This window comes from Chiloscyllium punctatum, chromosome 5, assembly GCF_047496795.1.
Source record: "Chiloscyllium punctatum isolate Juve2018m chromosome 5, sChiPun1.3, whole genome shotgun sequence".
Lineage (NCBI taxonomy): Eukaryota > Metazoa > Chordata > Chondrichthyes > Orectolobiformes > Hemiscylliidae > Chiloscyllium > Chiloscyllium punctatum.
Window position 1 is genome coordinate 7,463,065 of NC_092743.1, and position 25,012 is coordinate 7,488,076.

At 45.7% G+C, this 25,012-nt stretch overlaps 1 protein-coding gene across 5 annotated transcripts in view; it reads right to left on the reverse strand.

The window, feature by feature from the left end:
- Positions 1-25,012, reverse strand: part of LOC140476859 (carbohydrate sulfotransferase 9-like) — a 151,920-nt gene that overhangs the window by 60,035 nt on the left and 66,873 nt on the right. For 4 of the 5 annotated variants that reach the window (XM_072569730.1, XM_072569726.1, XM_072569729.1 and 1 more), the window contains one exon: positions 10,404-10,603. In XM_072569730.1, the coding sequence (XP_072425831.1) occupies positions 10,404-10,566 (163 nt within the window). In that variant the 5' untranslated portion in view covers positions 10,567-10,603. Of the gene's footprint in view, positions 1-10,403; positions 10,604-16,421; positions 16,879-25,012 lie in introns of those variants that run through there. The other variant, XM_072569728.1, reaches the window with a different exon arrangement.

Here is a 25,012-nt window from a genome sequence, read left to right on the forward strand (position 1 = left end):
GTTCCTTTGTCACTGAACGTACAAAGTCCATGTTATACACACATTACTGTATGAAAGTAAGCATGAAGAACAGCTTTTTGCCACAAGTGTTCAGGATATGGAATTCCCTGTTGGATAGGGTGGGGGAAACCAGACTTATACTGATGGTATTCTGCTCAGTTCTGTGGACCAGTGCATTAGTCTAGTGTGAGGGAGTTGGTGGAGGGGTTGATAACTTGTTGGGACTTTGCAAATAGCAACAAAAAGTACTTGTAATGATATGTCTTCTAGACTGTGAATTAGATCTGAATTTTGTTTCATTTGTGTATTTAATGGATTTTAAATAAGAACTGATGAAGTAGGCCATTCAGCCCCCTCAAGCCATTTACTACGATCATGGTTGATCTCATCTCGGCCTCAACTCCCCTTAACCCTCCAAGCCCTTACTAATTTAAAGATCTGTCTATCCCCTCCTTAAATTTACTCAGTGTCCCAGCATCCCCCCCCCCGCCGCCCCCACTCTTGGGGCAGTGAATCCCACAGATTCATGACCCTTTGAGAGGAATAATCCCTCCCCATCTCTGTTATAAATCTGCCCCGCCTTATCCCTCTCATTCCAGATTACCCCACATGAAGAAACACCCTCTCCATGTTTACTGTGTCAATCCCCTTTAGAACCCTACAGAATTCCATTTGATCTCCTCTCATTCTTCTAAACTCATAGGAGCATCGACCTAAACTGCTCAATCTCTCCTCATAAGACACGTGTGTAAAATTGTAGAGAGTTGGAATGGAATAAGCGCAAGAGCCTGAATGGTCAATAGGGTACAGATTCGGGGATATCCTCAAAGCCTCTGCGATAAAATGCACCATCCCAATGGTCAGGTGGGAATCTCTAGTTGAACAGCTGGCGAAGAAGCACCTGTGAGGATGCGAACTATTTTCATTCTCTCAGACAAGAAGACTGAGTGCAAACAGTGGAATGAGCGCGTGAAGACTTGAATTTGTGAAGTAGAAAATATTGTGGGGATGTGTGGAATGGATGGGAATAAGTGTATTGTTCTTCAAAACAGCTAAAACAGACTCAGTGGGCTGAATGGCCTCCATATATATATTATACACCTGAGTCAATTTAGTCTGGCAATATTCAAAGTAACTATATACCAGTAATGAATATTGCTTACCAGTAGCTAACACTATTTATCAGTAACTGATAGTATTTACCAGGATATTATAGAAAGGCAGGTATTATAGTTGTAACAAATTCAGCTCTAGGACACAAAGGAGGTTATTGATCCTTCCTGAAATGATTGACCCTGTCGTTACAGCCACTTGGACCTGTAGGAGACATTGTCTACCTGGTCGGTGTGAACCTGAGATTTCCCTCTGTACCTGGAGCCTGGGGCTGCACCTCAGGGCCAGCCGCTTCCTGACACCTCGCAGACTGCAATCGCCTGCTCCTTTCATCATCTTCCTGCCTTTAATCCTCAAACAACTGTTTCACATCCGGAGCTGGGAAAGGATTTTCCAGTCTCTTTCCAAAAAGCAAGCTGAGGTCCCAAGATTAAAAGCAGCCCCAGGCAGCAGCGATGCTAAGCGCACAAGTGAGTCAGGCAGGAGAAGAATCCAAACACACTGTTCCCTCATCGTCTGCAGACCTTGTGGTGTGATAGAAATTTACAGGATGGATGGTGGCCATTCAGCCCATGTGTCTGGGCCAGCAGAGAGAGAACATCCAACTCCTTCTCACTTTCAAGGCTTCAACTTGAAATGATTTATTCAAAAACAGAAGCGATACTTTAGTTACTGAACGTACAATGCCCTTGACATACACTAAGCCTTGTATGAGGGTTAGCCAAATTTCATGGATATAGATATTTAGGTTTTTTAGTGGGTACAGAAGCAGAGAGTCTTGGGTCATTGAAAGTGGCAGGACAGATGGAGAAAGCAGTAGAGGCATGCAGTCATACAGCACGGCAAGAGATCCTTCAGCCCAACCCGTCCATGCCAACTAGACATCCCAATCTGACCTACTCCCATTTGCCAGCACTTGGCCCATATCCCTCCAAACCCTTCCTATTCATATACCCACCCAAATGCCTCTTAAATGTTGTAACTGTACCAGCCTCCACCACTTCCTCTGGAAGCTCATTCCATACACGTACCACCCTCTGTGTGAAAACGTTGCCCCTTAGGTCTCTTTTATATCTTTCCCCTCTCACCCTAAACCTATGCCCACTAGTTCTGGACTCCCCCACCCCAGGAAACAGACCTTGTCAATTCACCCTATCCATGCCCCTCATGATTTTAAAAAACCTTCATAAGGTCACCCTCAGCCTCCAAAGCTGCAGGGATGTTCTGTCCCATTCCCTTGTTGTGCACTAGCTCCCATCCACACCACTCCTACCTCCCATCCCACCCTGCCACCACCCTGGGGGGGGGGGGTGTTAGTTTCTGTCTAACTGCTACCTAGCCACCACTTTTAATCTTCTTGAAGGCCTCAATCTAATTAAACTTTGTTACTCAGAGAAATACAAATCTAATCTATGTCACACGTCATTGGGTGTGGACATTAAAGTTCATTGTAGAAGGTGAGCCTGCAGGAAATGAATCGGGAAATTGGATAGACAGTTATTTATTGTGAGAGGAATTGACTGCACGAGTTGGGAGGCTATGCATTGGTGAGCACACATCTGGTGTACAGCACTGCTCACTGTATTTATAAGAAGGGTGTTAGTGCAGAGAAAGTTTACTCAACTGGCACCTGGAAGGATGGCATTGTGGTTCACAGCTCCAGGGGTCTTGGTTCGAGTCCAGCCTTGGGCAACCGCCTATGCAGAGCTTGCACATTCTCCCCATGTCTTTATGGGTTTCTTCCGGGTGCTCTGATTTCTTCTTACAGTCCAAAGATGTGCGGGTTGGGTGGATTGGCCTTGCCAAATTGTTCCAAAGGGTCCAAGGAGGTGCAGGCTAGGTGGATTAGCCATGGCAGTTGTGGGGTTGAGTCTGGGTGGGATGCTCTTTGATGATCAATGCAGACACGATGGATAGAATGGCCTTCATCTGCACTGTAAAGAACATATGAGTATAATGGCTTATGAGAAAAGGCTGGGCCTGTATCGCCTGGAGTTTGGGATGACTTAATCATAAGATCCTGAGGGAAGTTGACTGGGTGGATGAGGAAAAGATGTGGATAATCTCAGACTAGAGGGCCACTGTTTGAAAATAAGGGGGTTGTCCATTTAAAATAGAGATGTGGAAATATTTTCTTTTCCCTCAGAGGCTTGAGAGTCTTTGGAATTCTCTTCCTCAAAAGGCAAACGATGCAGAATCGTTAAGTAATTTTAAGACAGAGCACTTGGATTCCTGATAACCAAGGGAATGAAAGATTGTCGGGGAATGAATAGAATAGAATAGCAATTTATTGTCACTTATAGTTATGAAAATACAGTGTATAAGTCACTACATTTGGCTCCACTTTAATTTCAGATATGTAGGAATGTAGGGTTGAGGTTAAAATCAGGTCAGCCACAATCGTATTGAATGGTGGGGCAGACTCAAAGGGCAGAGTGGCCAATACCAGTCCCTTGTTTATATGTTTATATGGTACTACTTCCAACTTGGGCCCTCAGCCCATGACCTCAGGTGTCTGAGCCCCAACAGAACACACTTGGTCCCTTGTTCTAAATAATTTATTAGGACTTGGCATCATAGAGTCATAGAGTCATAGAGATGTACAGCAGGGAAATAGACCCTTCGGTCCAACCCATCCATGCCGACCAGATATCCCAACCCAATCTAGTCCCACCTGCCAGCACCCAGCCCATATCCCTCCAAACCCTTCCTATTCATATACCCATCCAAATGCCTCTTAAATGTTGTAATTGTACCAGCCTCCACCATTTCCTCATTTCATACACATACCACCCTCTGTGCGATAAAGTTGCCCCTTAGGTCTCTTTTATATCTTTCTCCTCTCACCCTAAACTATGCCCTCTAGTTCTGGACACCCCAACTCCAGGGAAAAGACTTTGTCTATTTACCCTATCCATGTCCCTCATAATTTTGTAAACCTCTATAAGGTCACCCCCTCAGTCTCTGACGCTCCAGGGAAACAGCCCCAGCCTGTCAACATCTCTCTATAGCTCAAACTTTCCAACCCTGGCAACATCCTAGTAAATATTTTCCAAACCCTTTCAAGTTTCACAACATCTTTCCAATAGGAATGAGACCAGAATTGCATGCAATATTCCAACAGTGGCCTAACCAATGTCCTGTACAGCTGCAACATGACCTCCCAACTCCTGTACTCAATACTCTGACCAATAAAGGAAAGCATACCAAACACCACCTTCACTATCCTATCTACCTGCGACTCCACTTTCAAGGAGCTATGAACCTGCACTCCAAGTTCTCTTTGTTCAGCAACACTCCCTAGGACCTCACCGTTAAGTGTATAAGTCCTGCTAAGATTTGCTTTCCCAAAATGCAGCACCTCACATTTATCTGAATTAAACTCCATCTGCTACTCCTCAGCCCATTGGCCCATCTGATCCAGATCCTGTTGTAATCTGAAGTAAACTTCTTTGGTGTCCACTACACCTGGAATTTTGGTGTCATCTGCAAACTTACTAACTGTACATCTTATGCTCACATCCAACATACATGACAAAAAGATGTGGATCCAGCACTGATCCTTGTGGCACTCCACTGGCCACAGGCCTCCAGTCTGAAAAACAACCCTCCACCACCACTCTCTGTCTTCGATCTTTGAGCCAGTTCTGTATCCAAATGGCTAGTTCTCCCTGTATTCCATGAGATCTAACCTTGCTAACTAGTGTCCCATGGGGAACCTTGTCGAATGCCTTACTGAAGTCCATTTAGATCACGTCTACCACCCTGCCCTCATCAATCCTCCTTTTTTACTTCTTCAAAAAATTCAATCAAGTTTGTGCGACATGATTTCCCAAATACAAAGCCATGTTAACTATCTCTAATTGGTCCTTGCCTTTCCAAATACATGCACATCCTGTCCCTCAGGATTCCCTCCAACAACTTGCCCACCACCGAGGTCAGGCTCACTGGTCTACAGTTCCCTGGCTTGTCTTTACCGCCCTTCTTAAACAGTGGCACCATGTTTGCCAACCTCCAGTCTTCCGGCACCTCACCTGTGACTATCGATGATACAAATATCTCAGCAAGAGGCTCAAGATGGAAGACAGGAAAAATTTCTGGCTGTAACAGCTGCTCTGTCTTTGAGATATTTTAGGTGTTGGAGGTGATTCCCTTAAATTCCAGGAGAAGCAATTACTATTTTATATGCTGTTGCATTGTTTTGGAACTTTGGAGAAAAAAAAAATCAAAACAACAGCAGTTTTAAAAGGGAGAGGAACAGGCAAAGGAAGCACATGGTGAGATCAGTGCAGGAGAGAGAGAGAGAGAGAGAGAGAGAGAGAGAGAAACTGACAGAGCAGTGAACCTGCACAGTTACTGCCTTTGCTGTTTGAATTCATGAGGACTGAGCTAATTCTGGAACTTCTCCACCAATGGTTGGTTAAATATAAAAGACAATTTAGAACATTTCTGGTAAATGTAACTTGATACTTGTAACTTAATCGGGAAACTCCAGCAACAGTGATTTCACTCTGTGCTTTGTACAGGGAAGTACACAGAAAGAATTGTTCTTGATATAAAACGCGTGGTTTGAGGGAAGACAGATTTTGTTGAGGCTGTTCTTTGTGTGTGAAATAGAGGCTGGTATCCTGTCACCAAGTCACCCTTTATTTACTGTGACCAGCCAGCTCGGAGTCAGTCCCCGAAGTGAGGAGATTCTAAATCCCCTGTTTATATCTGTCAGCCAGGGCTCCCTGACTGGCCCATGTTAACAACCCCAGTGAGGGATCTCATCGTCAATAAGACCCAACTGGTGCCAATCACTACAGTGAGGAGGCAGAATGTCCCTTTTTTTTTATTCACTCATGGGATGTGGGTGTTGCTGGCTGGGTCTTCATTTATTACCCATCCATAATTGCCCCCTCAGAAGGTGACAGTGAGCTACTCTCTTGAACTGCTGCACCCAGTTTTAGTGGTGGGACATCACAATGCTGTCAGGGAAGGAATTCTAGGATTTTAACCCATTGACATTGAAGGAGGGGGTGAGATATTTCCAAGTCAGTATGGTGCGTGGCTTGGAGGGAAATCTTGGAGGTGTTTGTCCACAGCAAGGGAGAGGGAAAGAGGGGAATTGTGGAAGTCATCTTATGTCTTCAGAAATATCTCTATAGAGCTCTTCTGCTTCTGGGAAGCAATGCGTGTGCAGCTGTACTAGATTGATACCAATGGTTCAAGAAGGGAGCTCACCACCACCTCCTCAAGGGCAGTTAGGAGGAGCATTAAATACTGGGCATAGCCAGTGTCACCCACAGCCTGTGACAACCATCTTAAACTTACATTGAATTTCTTTGTGATGAAGCAGTTGTTATGTGATGTCAGGCTGGTTTGTTTTGTGTGAATAATTATCATGCTGAATTATCGCTGGTCAACATTTAACAGAAAAATATCCAAGAGGTTTTGGGCTAGAGCAAACTTGCACCTAATTTGGAAAATTTCAGGGTCAAGTCTCTCTGAGTGCAGCATGGAGGGTGTGCTGCACTGTCAGAGGGACTGTTCTCACAGCTTCAACCCAGAAAATGAATCGTCAGCTGACTTTTCAGGGCGACAGCACTCTCTGGAAGAAGGGCTTGGCATCGCTCAATCAGCATCACTGGTCTGGTCTGGTCGATGTCACATTGCTTTGAGTGTGTGGGATCTTGCTGTGCACTGATTGGCTGCCATGTTTCCTCCATTACAACAGTGACTAAAGAGATTTGAGACATCCAATGGGCAGGGTGAATACATGATGAACGGGAGGATCCTGGGAAGCGCTGAGGATCAGAGGGACCTTGATGTGCACGTACACCAGTCCCTTGCGGTAGTGGAACATGTAGGTAAAAAAGGCATATGGGATACTTGCCTTTATTAGCCAAGGCATAGAGTTGAAGAGCAGGGAGGTGATGCTGGAACTATATAAAACATTGATAAGGCCACAGCGTGAGTATTGTGTACAGTTCTGGAATCCACATTCTAGGAGGGATGTGATAGAACTGGGTGAGGGTGCAGAGGGAGCTTTACCAGGATGGTGCCTGGGCTGGAGAGTCTCGATGATGAAGAGAGATTGGACAGACTGGGGTTGCTTTCCTTGGAGCAGAGGGGACTGAGCGGGGTCATGACTGAGATGGATAAAATAATAAGGGACACAGGACAGACAGATGCTGGGATCAATAACCAGGGGGAATAGATTTAAATTAAGGGGGCAGGAGGTTTAGACGGGATGTGGGAAAGATGTATTCACCCAGAGGGTGTTAGGAACCTGTGTTATAAACCCCTATGACGTCCTGAGATTGTGAGAAATGTTTTAGAATTAACGTTCTTTGTTTTAAATGTTCGGAACCTCCATAAACATTAGAGAGTTATAACTCTCCAATAACATTCCACCTCTATGAATAAAAAGGTAATCACCAGTGAGATTCAGTGCAGAGCTCTTGGCTCATAAACCATGAAGCAATTATTTCAACTGTTCCTTCCTCCAGAGAAAATGGAAGAAGTGATTTCACTGCTCAGGCTTTGACATTATATTTACCAACTTGGGGGTCATGGTCATCATACCAGGGGAAAAGTCAAAGTGCGTGAGGGTCATAAAAAAGGTATTTTCTATGTCCCACAGTTTACAGAAGCCTTCAGAACCTGGCTGGTATGGATTTCTCTCTCCAGCCATCAGGAAATGAATACCACAGAAAGCTACCCCAGCTCCAGCAGGCTTCCTGCTCGTTTATTACTCAGATGGAAACATAGCAACGAGACTTTTCACAATAAACAGACTCCAGCAATATGCATTGCATCCAGAACTGTAGGACCAACCTCATTTGATTCCATAAAAAGCCTGCTGAAACATTATTGAACCGGTTTTATACTCTGCCGCAGAAGGTGGTTGAGATCAGAACATTGCATATTTTCGAGAAGGAGTTAGAACTAGAACTAACGGGATCAAAGCGCATGGGGGAGAAAGCTGAGGGGACTGAGTGGGATGATTAGTCATGATCACACTGAAAGGCAAAGCAGGGTCGAAGGGCTGAATGGCCTACTCTTGGCTCCTACTATTTTTATGTTTCCATATCTTCATATTCCTGCAGCATTTACCCACAGCACTAAACCCCCTTCCTTACTCAGGCATGGGGAGGCAGTGGTGTAGAGGGAACATGACTGGGCTCTCACCCCAGGGTGGGACTCTAGGAGCATGACTTAGTCAATAATCAAAGTTTAAACTGAATAAAAATACAAAATGGGGCAGCACAATGGCTCAGTAGTTAGCACTGCTGCCTCACAACACCAGAGTCCCAGGTTCGATTCCAGCCTCGGGTGACTGTCTGTGTGGAGTTTGCACGTTCTCCCTGTTTCCTCCAGGTGCTCCGGTTTCCTCCCACAGTCCAAAGATGTGCAGGTTAGGTGGATTGGCTATGCTCAATTGTCCATAGTGTTAGGTGCATTAGTCAGAGGGAAATGGGTCTGTGTGGGTTACTCTGCGGAGGGTCAGCATGGACTGGTTGGGCTGAAGGGCCTGTTTCCACACTGTAGGGAATCTAATAAAGAAATTGAAAGAACTGTAGGTGCTGTAAATCAGAAACAGATCCTGAGAAAGGGTCACTGGACCTGAAATATTAACACTGATTTCTCTTCACAGGTGAGCTTTTTCAGCAGTTTTTGAAATTAAAAATGTTGGCCTAGCGGTAACCATTACAGATAGCAGTAAAAACCAGTGTTTCACTAATATCCTTCAGGGTAGGAAATCTACCATCCTTACCTGGCCTGGTCGACATCTGACTCCAGACCCACAGCAAAGTGGTTGACTCTGAACTGTCCTCTGGGCAATAAGTGCTGACTCAGCCAGTGCTGCCCATATATGAATTTTATAAAAGGCATCACTGACAAGACCATCATTTTAGCAAGTCAGAGACAAGTCCATAGCTGAAGGCAGGTGTGAGAGGGAGAGATATAACTTTAGATCCTGACTGATGGTTGAGAGTAACAATCCATAGAATCCCTACAGTGTAGAAGCAGGCTACCTGACCCATCGAATTTATACCAACCCTCCGAAGAACATTTCACTTAGACCCATCCCCCTACCCTATCTCTGTAACCTTGCATTTCCCAAGGCTAACCCACCTAGCCTACACATCCCTGGACACTACGGGTAATTTAGCATGGCTAATCTACCTAACCTGCACATCTTTGGGCTGTGGGGGGAAATCAGAACACCCAGAGGAAACCCACGCAGACATGGAGAGAATGTGCAAACTCCACACAGACTGAGGCTGGAATTGAACCTGGGTCCCTGCCGCTGTGAGGCAGCCGTGCTAACCACTGAGCCACTGTAAGCTAAATAATCCTGAGTGTATGAAGAATGACACAGTCACAACCAATTTAAGATAGTTCACTGGGTTTGCTGTGTGGCTCACCCCCATGTATCAAACTGTACATATTAATACACAGCATCCTGCCCTTTACAGACAGAAAGAATATGCACATACACTGCACCAATATCAACTCTACAAAATAGACAACAGCGATTCTCAGGTTCATTTCCCAGGCAAATGTGTTGACCAACCAGAGTTAAGATGCATGACTTAAATTCATTCAGTAACTGGCGCAGTATCCATGGAAACATGTCAGCTAATCAGAGACCACTTGCCAACCTGTTAGCAATCTCTTCTCATACAGTACGCAATGATCCCCTATATGTCGGTATTCTTGTGAATTGTTCTGATGATTGTAAGACAAATGTTTCCACGAAATGTGTCAATCCTTTAGCAATTGGCAAAGTAGGCATTTAATTAATGACATAAAACTGATCACGTTATTCATTCATGGGACAAAGGTGTCATTGACACTGACTGGACCAACGTTTATTGCCTGTCCCTAATTGCCTAGAAGGTAAAGAACAAAGAAAATTTACAGCCCAGGAACAGGCCCTTCAGCCCTTCAAGCCTGAGCTGATCCAAATGTACTGTCTAAACCTGTCGCCCAATTCCTAAGCATCTGTGTTCCTCTACTCCCCACCTACTCCATGCATCTATCCAGACGCAGCTTAAATGAATCTACCGTGCCTGCCTCTACCACCTCTGCTGGCAATGCGTTCCAGACATCCACCCACCCACCCTTTGCGTGAAGTACTTGCCGTGTGTATCCCCCTTAAAACTTTCCACCTCTCCCCACATATTCATGGGGCTCAGCTGCTCAAACCTTTCTAAACAGGAGGGGTCCGTCCTCCCCAGGTTTGGTTGCACTTTCTGTGAAAACAAAGTCAAAAGACCAAAGCATCTTTGACTCACCTACAGGCTGCTCTTCAATCCACACATGGAAGTACATGATGAGTAACAGCCCAGCCACTCCAAATGACAAAATGGACAAAAAGATATGTCTCAGGTTCATGTCTTTAGCTGAATCTTTATAACAGCATCTTCCTCTTGGCATGGCCTTCACACATTGTGGCATTTCATCCTCATGCGTTCATATTTTCACGTTGGACATCCTGAGGAAACAGATACAGCTCTGGTTATTAAAAGCCCCATCGACAAGACACAAGTCAGGAGGGCGATGGAATACTCCCCACTTGCCTGGATGGGGGCAGCTCCAACAACACTCAGGAAGCTTGAAACCATCCAGGACAGAGCAAACCATTTGATTGGCACCACATCCACAAACATCCACCCCCGATGCTCAGTAGCAGCAGTGTGTACCATCTACACGATGCCCTGCAGAAATTCACCAAAGATCCTCAGACAGCACCTTCCAAACCCACGACCACTTCTACCTCGAAGGACAAGGGCAGCAGATACATGGGACCACCACCCCCTGCAAGTTCCAGCAGGTCTGTCATTAGTTCCAGCGGGGGGCTCATTCCGCGCACAGTCCAAGGGTTTGGCTGTGATCCCTCATCCACTGGGGACACTGATGGTCAGGTGGGGTTCTGTCTGACTACAGTCTGGGCAGAGGTCACTGCTGTGGTGTCAGCATCAGTAGCAGTCAGGGGGAATTGTATATCACCAGCCAGGGGGCTGTAAAGACATCGGACAGGGACTGGGTCAGTCACGCCCAGTGGCTGCCTACTGAACCCAGTCAGAGTTCACAGGCCAATACAATCCTGGTGCTCCATGTGTTAATGGGGTCATGGTAAGCTACAGGATGGGGGCTTATTGGCAATGACCACCACCTTGGGCATAGAGAAACAGAGTTGGCATCAATAAGATATAATGGCAACGTTCAAGGGGGAGAGTTAGAAGTTCATTGTGGTCGTTCTCCACTTGGTGGCGGGGGAAGCTGGATGGAAATAACTGTTAGTGAGAGATAAATAGAGTCATGGAGGCAGTGTGGGGGAGGGGGAGAGAGCTTAGTCTCAGACAGAGCTCAATGCTGATGGTATCCACCATGAGCTGTGCTCCAAAAACTCCATCCAGGTTTCATTCCTGATCATTGCGTTATCTGTTTGGAATGCACACAGAGTAACGTGCTTCTGCATCAAATGTTGGTCAATAGTGGTTTGCCCTGTGCAGTGGTGCTTGTAAATCTAACATTGCCATCTCAGTGATACAGAAAGTAGGGACATGAACTTAAAGAGAGGGGAACACTGAACAAAGGAAAAATTTCCAAGGGTGCTATGAGACAAGGGGACCATCACTGTGCTGTAGATCATGGGGGTATGATGATGGACTGGCCTGAGTACGATGAAAAGTTGAATGATCGAGGTGAGTCTGGGATGGGGAGAAGGTCAGAGTTCAGCAGGTTCTCCCTTTTTATTGGGATGTGTCAGTCCCTCAGCCAGAGTGATACCTTCGCCAAGATGGTACACATGCCAGGGATGATATGGAGCAGGCACTGGGGCTGATGTAAGTATGGACAGGTCTGCGGGGAATTCTCCAGGACAGAATGCGCCACATCGCCCTGGTGCACTGTAACTGTGCACCATCAGAGCGCACAATGAGACGGTGTGGTAGCTGCGGGAGCAAGAGCTGTCATCTGATGAGGAGAATGAAGACATTGAGGAGGAGTAAGCTCTCATTGTCGATAACAGAGCTCGGCTGTGTTGGGCATTACAAAGCAGCCAGCACCAGGCTGACACCCAGTTCCAGAGAATAAGGGCTGGGTGTAGCAGACCACTGAATCATTCCTACCCTGGTGAATCTCCTCTGCATCCTCTCCAATGCAATCACATCCTTCCTATTGCGTGGGGACCAGGACTGTGCACAGTATTTGATAAATTCAGTCAAATTTGGGTGTAGGTTTGCTTGCCGAGCTGGAAGGTTCATTTCCAGATGTTTCATCACCCTACTAGGTTATATCTTCAGTGGTCCTCTGGGCAAAGCACTGTCAATAATTCCAGCTAACTTGCCCATAGTGTTAGGTGCATTAGTCAGAGGGGAGTGGGTTACTCTTCGGAGGGTCAGTGTGGGGCCAAAGGGCCTGTTTCCACACTGTCGGGAATCTATTCTAATCTAATATGCATCCTTCTGTCTTTGCCTGACTGACTGAGTGTCTATGACACACCCCCAACAAAATGACTGCCCTGTTTAGTTTAAAGTTCTTCTGGTATGCCTCATTAGAGGAACATTACAAGTTATGAATCCTCCATTTGCAGTGTTTTACTTCTTGATCAACATTGCACCATTACACCGCCCCCCCCCCCCCCCCCACCACCCACCCCATCTCGTCTGAAGACCCAATACCCCAGAATTTTGAGCTGCCAGTCTTGCCCCTCCCTCAACCATTTCTCCACGATACCAAGGATTTTTTAAAAATCGTCCTGGGATATGGGTGTCTCTGGCTAGTCCAGCATTTATTGCCCATTCTTAATTACCCAGAGGGCAGTTAAATGTCAACCTGTGGGTCTGGAGTCACATGTAGGCCAGACCAGGTAAGGATGGCAGTTTCCTTCCCTAAAGGGCATGAGGTGACCCAGATGCACATTTCCAACAACTGGCAGTGGATTCATGGTCATCGTTAAATCATTAATTACAGATTTTTAAAAAAAACCAAATTCAAACTCCATCAGCTGCAGTGGTGGGATTTGAACCAGGGATCCCCGGAACATTACCTGAGTCTCTGGATTAATAGTCTAGCAATAATATCACTAGGCCAACACCCACCACCCACACCCCTAGCTGCGTGGAGTTTGCAAGTTCTCCCCGTGTCTGCATGGGTTTCCTCCGGGTGCTCCAGTTTCCTCCCACAGTCCAAAGATGTGCAGGTTAGGGGGATTGTCCATGCTAAATTACCCATGGTATTCAGGGATGTGTAGGTTAGGTACATTAGCCATGAGAAATGCAGGGTTACAGGGATAGAGAAGGGGCCTAGGTCTGGGTGGGATGCTCTTTGGAGGGTCGGTGTGAACTCAATAGGCCGAATGTCCTGTTTAAATAATGCAAGGATTCTGTCATCTCAAACAAACCGTGGTGGTGAGTTGTTTTCTTGAATCCACCTTCTCTGGGATAGCCCACAATGCCATTAGGGAGTGAATTCCAGGCTATTGACCCAGTGACAGTGAAGACGCCCTTATCCTATCACATCCCCATGCATTAATCAGCCCTCAACCCTTCTGCCTTACTTCTACAGTTCCTTGTATTAAAGTAAATGCCAGCCAGTCCGCCATTTTCCTTGTGTCTTAACTTGACCATACATGCTCCACCTCACAGACTGACTTGTTTTATTCTATATTTATCTGCAGATCATCCCTACTGTGCCTCACTCCTTATCCCAAGTTTGATCAAACTCCTGCTAACCACACTAGCACAGCTGCTTGTAAGGAACTTGGTCCCAGTTCCAGTTCAGACACAACCTGCCCAACCTATCCTGGAAATGGTCCCAGTGATCCAGGAATCAAAAAACCCCCTTCTCCTGCACCAACTCTTCAGCTGTGCATTCGTCTGTTTTGTTCCTGTATTCACCAGCGCATGGCACCAGGAGTAATCCAGACATCACAACTTTTATGAAGTACTGCTTTTTAAAACTCTACTCTAAACCCTGCTTCAGGATCTCAATGTGGGTAAGTGTGAGGTGATTCACTTTGGTATGAGTAACAAAAAGATGGGGTACTGGGTTAATGGTCGGATACTTGGTAGTGTGGATGAGCAGAGGGATCTTGGTGTCCATGTACACAGATCACTGAAAGTTGCCACCCAGGTAAATAGTGCGGTGAAGAAGGCATATGGCGTATTGGCTTTTATTGGTAGAGGAATTGAGTTCCGGAGTCTTGAGGTCATGTTGCAGTTGTATAAGACTCTGGTGCGGCCGCATCTGGAATATTGTGTGCAGTTTTGGTCGCCATACTATAGGAAGGATGTGGAGGCATTGGAACGGGTACAGAGGAGGTTTATCAGGATGTTGCCTGGTATGGTAGGAAGATCATATGAGGAAAGGCTGAGGCACTTGGGGCTGTTTCCATTGGAGAAAAGAAGGTTTAGGGGTGACTTGATAGAGATGTACAAGATGATTAGGGGTTTAGATAGGGTTGACCATGAGAACCTTTTTCCACGTATGGAGTCAGCTATTATGAGGGGACACAGCTTTAAATTAAGGGGTGGTAGGTATAGGACAGATGTTAGGGGTAGATTCTTTACTCAGTGAGTTGTGAGTCTATGGAATGCCCTGCCAGTAGCAGTGGTGGACTCTCCCTCTTTATGGGCATTTAAACGGGCATTGGATAGGCATATGGAGGATAGTGGGTTAGTGTAGGTTAGGTGGGCTTGGATCGGCACAACATCGAGGGCCAAAGGGCCTGTACTGCGCTGTATTTTTCTATGTTCTATGTTCTATCTCTCTCTGTCTACCAATGTCCATATTTCCAATGTGTACCATGGTCTCTGTCTGATCACCCTCTCCCCTTCAGCGTACCCTGTAGAGGTTCCGTGACATCCTGCCAGGGAGAGAACACCCTACCCTGGAGACAAGTGCGGCTGCAGAAATGTCTGCCTGTAACTATTTCTGATGAACCTCCTACCAGTATAGCTTTCCCTCTCTTTCTGCTCCTCTCCTTATGTAGCTGGATTCTGGCTGCACTCCCCAGAGGAACCATCACTCTCACCAGTTTTCCAACTCAGAGAATCTGGTCTTGAGTGTAACGCATCCTGGTGGGGGAGGGGGGGGCTGTTCCTGACTATCTGTTTGACTCCCTTCTGACTGATGGTCATCCCTTCCCTCGTGGACTGCACTTTCTGAAGCTGTGGGCGACCATGTTTAAAACCTTGCTGTCCATGTGACTAGGAGAAAGTGAGGACTGCAGATGCTGGAGATCAGGGCTGAAAATGTGTTGCTGGAAAAGCACAGCAGGTCAGGCAGCATCCAAGGAGCAAGAGAATCGACATTTCGGGCATGAGCCCTTCTTCAGGAATGTCCATGTGACTCCCAGCCTCACAGATGTTCTGCTGTACCTGTTCAAGTGCTGAAAGCCAGCACTCACACTGACCAAACCAACAGTATCTCCTGGAGATGTGGTCATGAAGCTGTCAGGCATCCCTGAGAGGTCCCACACACTGTAATACACAGGACTGAACTGCCCTACCAAAACTTTACTTTCAAATAGTATGACCCTGGATTTACATCATGTAGGAAATTACTTATATTTCTTGTGCCATTTACCTTAAATTGTAGAATCATATTAATGATGAACTCTTTGTCTTTGCTGGAATCAGATTTTTCCTGCTAACTACAAATTCTTTCTCCCCCAGATAAACATTCATTCTGTTTACTTCAAAATGAATCTCCACGATGATCTGTCTGTTTCTTTCCCAATTTCTTTACTGCTTCCTCCCTCTGGGAGACCCCCTGCATCTTGCCCTCTCCATATACAATCAATAGCAGGTTGGGGACACTGGTATGCCCAATCCTGCTCCCCCACCCACAAACCCTCTGAAGAGAGAGCATAGAGTCCTGCAGCAGGTGCCCTAGCACATTCAGTTCCCATTCTTGACCTCCTCTCAGCCTTGACTCAGTGCCTGTTACCATGTTAAGCAGATTTACCCCTGCAATTCAATGTTCAAGTAACTCACCCCCTGACTCCCAAGACCTGTCCACCATCTACAAGGCACAACTCAGGAGTGTGATGGAATACTCCCCACTTGCCTGGATGGGTACAGGTCCAAGAACATCCAGGACAAAGCAGCCGTTTGGTTGGCACCGCACCCACAAGCATCCACTCCCTCCACCACTGTTTGTCAATAGCAGCAGTGTGTACCATCTACAAGATGCACTGCACAAATTCAAACCTTCCAAACTCAAAACCATTTCCATCTTAAAGGACAAGGGCAGCTGATACGTGGGAACACCATCCCCTGGAAGTTCCCCTCTAAGCCACTTACCATTCCGACTGGGAAATATATCAATGTTTCTTCAGTGTCACTGGGCCAAAATCCCTCTCTAAGGGCAATGTGGGTCAACCTATAGGAGGTTGACTGCAGCGGTTCAAGAAGGCAGTTCACCCCCACCTTCTGGAGGGGCAAGTAAGGATGAGCAATAAATGCTGGGCCCGGCCGGCGGCACCCACATCCGTGAGAGAATTAAAAAGAAAATTTGCTTCTTGTTTGCTGTGCATTTGCATAAGGAGTGTTTATTTCGGCCACGCACACCCACTGTTCGGCTGTCCCACTGTTCTTAGTTTGGAGCTCTTGCTGTCGAACTGTTTAAAGGGAGAGAGAACTGGGTCAGTCAATCTCAGGATGACCGGGGAGAGGAAGTCTCCCTTGGACGTCAGCCAGAGCTGAGAGAAAAACACTCGCTGTCCTTTCATCCAATTTTCTTCATCATCAAAAATGAAAATTGTCTTCAAGAGAAACAGCAATCAAACTATGTCCTCTCGTTCCATTTCACCCCCATTTCATTGCAAAAATCAGATTACTGCAATCACAATGCTGTCTTCTATTCCTACAACAGATTAATTATTTCAAAGCTGTCTGACCATATTGTATTACCCGTCGGTCCACAAGATAAAGGCTGCTCTCGTAATTTATTTTCCATTACCATCATTAGAGACTAGCTTCTGTTTCACATAAAAGGCCTGGGTGCTCCATATCAGCTATCGCTGTTTGTAACGCTGTGCTTGGCTGGAAGAGAGTGCATTGTACAGAGCTCTATCTGACTCACCAACAGCATCACACACCTCCCCCTCTCTTCTCAAACACACACACACACACACCACCTTCACCGACATAAGCTGTTCCTCCTGCTCTGACAGCAGGCTGCTTTTAGATTAGTTCAGGATCTACCCACCTTCGCCCTGCGAGATCTGAAACCCCCACCCCCACCCCCCGTTTTATTTCACAGCAAAAACCGATCCGATCCAATCTGAGTGACGAGAAGGCGGGTGGATCAGGAGGAGGAGGAGGAGTAGGCCATTCAGCCCATCGAGTCTGCTGCCCTGTTCCAGGAGATCATGGCTGCTCCGATATTAACGTCCGCCCCACATTCCCACCTATACCTGAAAGCTTTTCACCCCTTGCTTAATAGGAATCTATCCACCTCCAGGATCCCAAAGTTTCCCTGTGTGTAGCAGTGTCAGACAATCAGGAAATAAGATGGTTCACAGACACCAGCCATCTGTATTTTGGTTGTAGCCTTGTGGTCATGTACAGGCTATCTCACATATATTAGTTGGTTATATATTATTGGGTTGTGATTCAGCCCCATGCTCCTGACCTTCAACCTCCCTGAACAGACTGGGACTAGGCAGAGTGCTTATGTATCTATTCCCGAGACTGATCAGGGTGGAGCACTAACAGCTTACTTCATGTCTTGACTGAGTATCAGTGCCAGTGTCCTTTCAGCTGCGATGGCAGTTCCTATGGAATGCGTGGATTCCACGGATTTAAGGCTGCGTTGGTATCCTGCACAGATTCTGTCTGCTATGGGTTCTCTGTGTAGTGGGAGCATGCACTGCACACTTGAGGCTGTTCCTGCTCTCAGTCTGCTTCATCTGTGCCTAGACGTATCTAAGGGTAACCAGATGGGCCAATTGGCCGAGGAGTGGCAGATGGAGTTCAGTTTTGATAAATGTAAGGCGCTCTAGTTTGGAAGGGCAAATCAGGGCACATCTTATACACTGAATGGGGAGTGTTGCTGAGCAAAGAGACCTTGGAGTACAGGTTCATAGTTCCTTGAAAGTAGAGTCACAGGTAGACAGGAAAGTGAAGAAAGCATTTGGTATGCTTTCCTTTATTGGTTAGAGCATTGAGTACAGGAGTTGGGAGGTCATGCTGCGGCTATACAGGACATTGGTTAGGCCACTTTTGAAATAATGGATTCAATTCTGGTCTCCTCCCTTTTGGAAAGATGTTATGAAACTTGAAAAGGTTCAGAAAAAAAAATTACAAGAATGTTGCCAGGGTTGGGAGGGTTTGAGCGAGAGTGAGAGGCTGAATAGACTGGGGCTGTTATCCCTGGAACATCAAAGGCTGAGAGGTGAACTTATAGAGGATTACAAAAACCTGAGGGGCATAGATAGGGTAAATAGAGGTCTTTTTCCTGGGGTGGGGGAATCCAGAACTGGAGGGCACAGATTTAATGTGAGAGGGGAAGGATTTAAAAGGGACCTAAGAGGCAACTTTTTCATGCAGAGGGTGGTGTGTGTATGAAATGAGCTACCAGAGGAAATGGTGGAAGCTGGTACAATTACAGCATTTAAAAGGCATTTGGATGGATATGAATAGGAAGGCTCTAGAAGGATATGGACCAAGTGCTGGCAAATGGGACTAGATTATGTTAGGATATCTGGTTGGCACAGATGAGTTGGACCAAAGGGTCTGTTTCAGTGTTGTACATCATACAGTCATAGGTCTGCATGTCTCTATGACTATGATAACTCTCTCTCACTCCCACCTATAAGCTGTCTGTTCGCAGTCTGAAGTACTGATTACAGCACCATTCTCCTGTTCCTCCACTCCTGACAGCATGTGACTATTGATATCAGAGCTGCATCTTCCCTTCATGGACTTTTTTTTCTGTATGACTGGGTGCCCCTGCTGAGTGTATCACTTCACATTAGCCACACTGTACTGCATCTGCCATGTTTTTACCCACTCACTCAACCTGTCTCAATTACCCTGAAGCCCCCTTTGCTTCCTCCACAAAGCTCACGGCACCACCCCCCACCCCCCACCCCCCATGGCCCACCACCACTTTTGTGCCATCAGCAAAGGTGGGAATGTTGTATTTGGTTCCCTCAACCAGGTCGTTGTTATAGATTGGGAATAGCTGGGGCCCAAGCACTGATCCCTAAGGTAACCCACCAGTCACTAATTTGGAAAAAGATCCATTGATTCCCCCGTTTCCTGTCTGCAAACTAATTCTCAATCCATAATAATGTATTACACCCAATCTCATGGGCTTTAATTTTGCCCAGCAGTCTCTAATGAGAGATCTTATCAAAGACGTTCTCAAATACACCGCATCCATTGGGTCTCCTTTATCTATTTTACTAGTTACATGCTGAAAAAAATTCCACAATTTTTGAAAAGCATGATTTGCCTTCTATAAGGCTATATTGGCCCTGTCTAATCTTATTAATGCTTTCCAAGTGTTGTGTTATCATATCTTTTATGAAAGCATTTTGCCCACTACTGATGTTAGGGTAAGTGGCTTGTAATTCTCTCCCTCTTTTATTAAATAATGGGGTTACATTTGCCACCCTCCAATCTGTAGGACTGCTCCAGAGTCTACAGAACTTTAATTTCCAAAGACACTTCCTTGAGTACTCTGGGATGTAAGGTGGGATGCAGAGCTCTTCGAATTGGGATTATGGTATGGTGGTCTAGTCAAAAAGGAGGATGTCTAAGGAGGGATATTTATTTTAGATAAATCCATGAAATCCAGTAGCTAAATCTATCTTACAGCAACTTAAGTGTAAATGATAGGGCAACAATAAGAAACGATTGGTACAACTGAAGTGAGTATGATGTTCATTAAACTCAAACTGTACATTTCTGAAATCTAAAACAGCGAGATGAGGAAGTTAGCAGCAATATCACTGGGCTTACAGCTAGCTGATTTGGGGACAAGTGTCCTAACCCAACCTCAGGGGTAGTTCTGTGGTTAGCTCTGCTGCCTCACAGCGCCAGGGACCTAGGTTCAATCCCAGCCTCGGGTGACTGTTTATGTGGGGCTTGCATATCTTCCCCGTGTCTGCGCGGGTGTGCTCCAGTTTCCATCCACAGTCCAAACACGTGCAGGCTAGGTGGGTTAGCCATGGGCAATTGCCCAGGGATGCGCAGGCTGTGTGGTTTAGCCATGGGAAATACAGTGTTACAGGGATACAGCAAGTTGAGGGTGTCTTGGGGGGGGGCTACTCATTGGAGAGGCAGTATGGGCTGAATGGCCTGCTTTCACACAGTAGGGTTCCATGATTCTAGGTAAATTAAACTAATACATACATCTGGAATTGAAAGCTTATCTCAGGGACTGACACTACCACCAATTGTCATAAAAATCCCTTTAGTTCCCTTTAGGGAAGAAAATCAGCCATCCTTATCAGGTCTAGCCTACATGTAACTCCAGACCCACAGCAATGTTACTGAGCTGTAAATGTCCAAACGTGACACTGAGTTGTGCTGAACTGCTCTGGAAACAGGCTGCAGTTATTACCCTCAGGCAGCAAATATTGATTGGTCTTGCCAACAATTCATAACAGAACAGTTGAAAAAGTCAAATTAATTACTTGAAAAGCAGAATCCTGTGCCAGCACTGAAACAGAAAATGCTGGAAATACTTGAGGAGAAAGAAACAGAGTTAACATTTCAGGTCAAGTATTTTTAGCATTTTCGGTTTTTCTTGCAATCTATTATCACCGTTCTATTTTAACCAGCTGGGTTTTTGATCTAAACAAACCTGTTATCATGGTTTTAAAGTGGGATAATGCTATCATTCCTCATCATCACAGTGATTTTGGCTTTAATTTTGGCAGATGATAAATTTCTCAGTTAAATAGCCATCAGTGTTCAAAGAAGGCATCCAGTTCTGTTAAAACTGCAAATTAAGCACTTTATTTATTCAACACATCTTAACTAGCCTAGACTATGAGAAAGGAATTGAGACCGATTCACTGAACCAATTTCCTTTGTTTGGAGTCGGATTTAATTTCAAGGCACAACGAAAGGTTGGCAGGAAGTCAGATTATCAGCAGAGCCCTGAGACTTCAGTTGGAGCTCAGTAACTCATCGGCAGATAGACTGAACCATGTGACGGGAACATGTGCACAGAGACTTTGATTGTGGGCAGGTTGCCTCATCACACTGGCTGACAAGTCATTTTAGAATCAACCTGTTTGGCTACATTATAAATACATCTTGTGTGACAGTCAAGTCCTGGAGTAGGACTTGAACTACATGATGATCAGACATTGGAGGTAGGTAGTTACTCACTTCACCAGAGTTGCAGGGAAACCATAAGAATACAAGAAGTAGGATTTATGGTTTTTAACCATAATTTTACATCTGCTTCATCAGCTTGCTGTGCCTGGATCAGGAGTCAAATTGCTTACATCACAACAGTTCTACACTGGCTGGAAAGTGCTTTGGATATGTCCAGGGAAGTGATGACCTACTAGATATTACTGCTGGGCTATTGATTCAGAGACCCAGGTAGTGTTCCCAGCGACCTGGGTTTAAATTGCACCAGAGTAGATGGTAGAGATTGAAATTGGTAAAACTCTGGAATTCAGTGCCTAATGGTTACTGTGACACCGTGCCCAATTGACGGGGAGAAACCTCACCTAGGTCACTAATGGTTACTGTGACACCGTGCCCAATTGACGGGGAGAAACCTCACCTAGGTCACTAATGGTTACTGTGTCACCGTGCCCAATTGACGGGGAGAAACCTCACCTAGGCCACTAATGGTTACTGTGACACCGAGCCCAATTGACGGGGAGAAACCTCACCTAGGTCACTAATGCCCTTTAAGGAAGGAAATTTCTCTCATTACCTCGTCTGGCCTCCAAGTGGCTCCAGACTCCCAGCAATGGAGGTCACATGGTATCTCAGTGGTTAACTGCCTCACAGGACCAGGGACCCAGGTTCGAATCCAGCCTCGGGCGACTGTCTGTGTGAAGTTTTCACATTCTCCCTGTGTCTCTGTGGGTTTTCTCTGGATATTCCAGTTTTCTCCCACAGTCCAGAGATGTGCAGGTTGGGGTGGATTGGCCATGCCTACAGGGTTCAGGGACGTGTAGGTTAGGTGGGTTAGCTACAGGGGTGGCACTGGATGGGATGATCTTCGGAAGGTTTAGGTGGACTCAGTGGGCTGAATGGCCTGCTTCCACACTGTAGGGATTCTATGATTCTTTGACTTTAACAACCCTCTGGGCAATTCGAACAGGCAACAAATGCTTGCCTGGCCAGTGACACCCACATCCTGGAAATCAATTTTAAAACATTGAAAGAAGTGGAAGTCTTTAATCTAATTGGAAATTCAGAAGAAATCCCTTTCCCCAAGGAATAGCAAGTAACGTATCTGAAATAATATCAGTACAACGCAACATAGTGAAGTCATATCGAGTTGGTGACAGAATGATTTGGGATCTCAAAGGATGGAAACCTTACATCTGATCCTCCTCAAGTCTTTGGGACAATGTCTATCATATCAGTGTAATCTGCAATTAGTTGCTAATGGGCAGTAAACTCTATCAGTAACGGAAGGAGACTTCTAGTTAGAACAAAATACGATTTCTCTCAACCTGTCATTTTCTACTCTTAAAGAGGAACCTTCATCATTAGCAGAAGCTCTTTCAGTGGATCAGAGTTGGCATAGACTGCAACAATGAGAATGAGAAACTCGCTACCACAAACAAATAGTCCAGAACCCCATCTGGTTCACTAATGCCCTTTAGGGAGGGAATTCTGCCACCCTTACCTCGTCTAGTCTACATGTGACTCAAGACCCACAGCATTGTGATTGACTCTTAACTGCCCTCCAAAATGGTGGCACGGTGGCTCAGTGGTTAGCATTGCTGCCTCACAGCATCAGGAACACGGGTTCGATTCCAGCCTCGGGTGACCGTCTGTGTGGAGTTTGCACATTCTCCCCGTGTCTGCGTGGGTTTCCGCTGGGTGCTCCAATTTCCACCTACAGTCCAATTATGTGCAGGTTCGGGTGAATTGGCCATGGGAAATTGCCCATAGTGTCCAGGCTAGGTGGATTAGCCATGGGAAATGCAGGTTTACAGGATTAGGGGTTGTGGGTCTGGGTGGGATGCTGTTCAGAGAGTCGGTGAGGACTCAATAGGCCAAATTGGCACACTGCAGGAATTGCATGAAAAGAGTCAAGAAAGAAACTCTGTTTCAAGGCAGTTAGGGTTAGACAAGAAATGCTGACAATGCTGATGACCACATCTCATGTTAGAATAAAGGAAAAATATATTGAATGCACTTTAACAATGTTACACTTTGGGAAATTCTGAGGTAGCGAAAGGTGCCAAAAAATGTAAATCATCTTTTGATAATGTACATTGGCTTAATGCTGGGAGACTGGTCATAAGGCATCAACACTTTAAGTTGTGTAATTTTCCCTGGACGTAGAATTGGTGCCTTTGTCTTAGAACCTCCTTGAGGTTGTGTGACTTGGATGACAGAGTTAATGAGATACAGAGATCCCAGAGGATTAGGGGGTGCTGGAGCAGTTCACAGAGAAAAGGAAGAGGTAAAACCGTGGAGGGTTTTAAAAACAAGGGTGTGAATTTTTAAATCCGAGACTTTGCCAGGCGATGATTAATTTGTTACAGACTTATTGGTTCAAGTGACATCATTTTCATGAGAAATTAATGGTCAAACAACTTTTGGAAAAACAAAAAGGACACAAAATTGTAATTAATACTGAAACATATCACGAGCACAGGATTACCTCATGGTGAAAATATGCATGACCATTTTGTTTTTCTACTCATCAACCAACAATAAAAAGTTACAAATTTATTTTCACAAATTTTTTTCTATCTTCTCAAGTCCTTGCAATGATGGGTTTACAAACTGGATAGACCCTATTTCAGCAGTTGATTAATGAATAGGAACAGGAGTAGGCCATTCAGCCCTTCAACTCTACTGAACCATTCTAGATCATCAACCTCAATGCCATATTTCCAGGCCATCCCATACCCCTTGGTGTCATTAGTAACCACAACTCTATCACTCTCATCTTGAATGACTGAGCTCCCACAGCTCCAGAGATTGACCACTCTCTCAGTGGGGAAGTTTCTTTTCATTTGTATTTACTAATTTATGGGATGTAGGCATCGCTGGCTGGGCCAGCTCTTATTGCCCGTCCCTAGTTGTTCTTGAGGAGAAGGTGGTGAGCTGCCTTCTTAAAAGAATCATGATATGTTTCCAAAGTCAGAATGGTGAGAAGTGCGGAGGGTAACTTGCAGATTCACTCCCTCCATGATGACGCTCAGTAGCAGCAGTGTGTCCTACCTACAAGATGCACGGCAGGAATTCACCAAGTCTCCTTATACAGCACCTTCCAAAGCTACAACCATTTCCATTTGGAATGACAAGGGCAGCAGATCCATGGGAACACCACCCCCTGCAAGTTCCCCTGCAAGCCACTTACCATCCTGACTTGGAAATTTTTTTTCAGTGTCGCTGGGTCAAAATCCTGGAATTCCCTCCCTAAGGGCATTGTGGGTCTACCTACAGCACATGGACTGCAGCGGCTCAAGAAGGCAGCTCACCCCCACCTTCTCAAGGGGCAACTTGGGATGGGCAATAAATGCTGGGCCAACCAGTGACGCCCACTTCCCACAAGTGAATAAAAAATAATTCAGCTTCTCCTCCCATCATTGGTTCCTTGTCGCCATCTCAGAAAAATGTCATCCCCACATTCTTAGTTCTTGTCTTTTCTTGTACTCTCAATTCATGTTTGCATTTTATTAGAGTCAGTAATATCACACTTACCCAAGTAAGCTCACAGC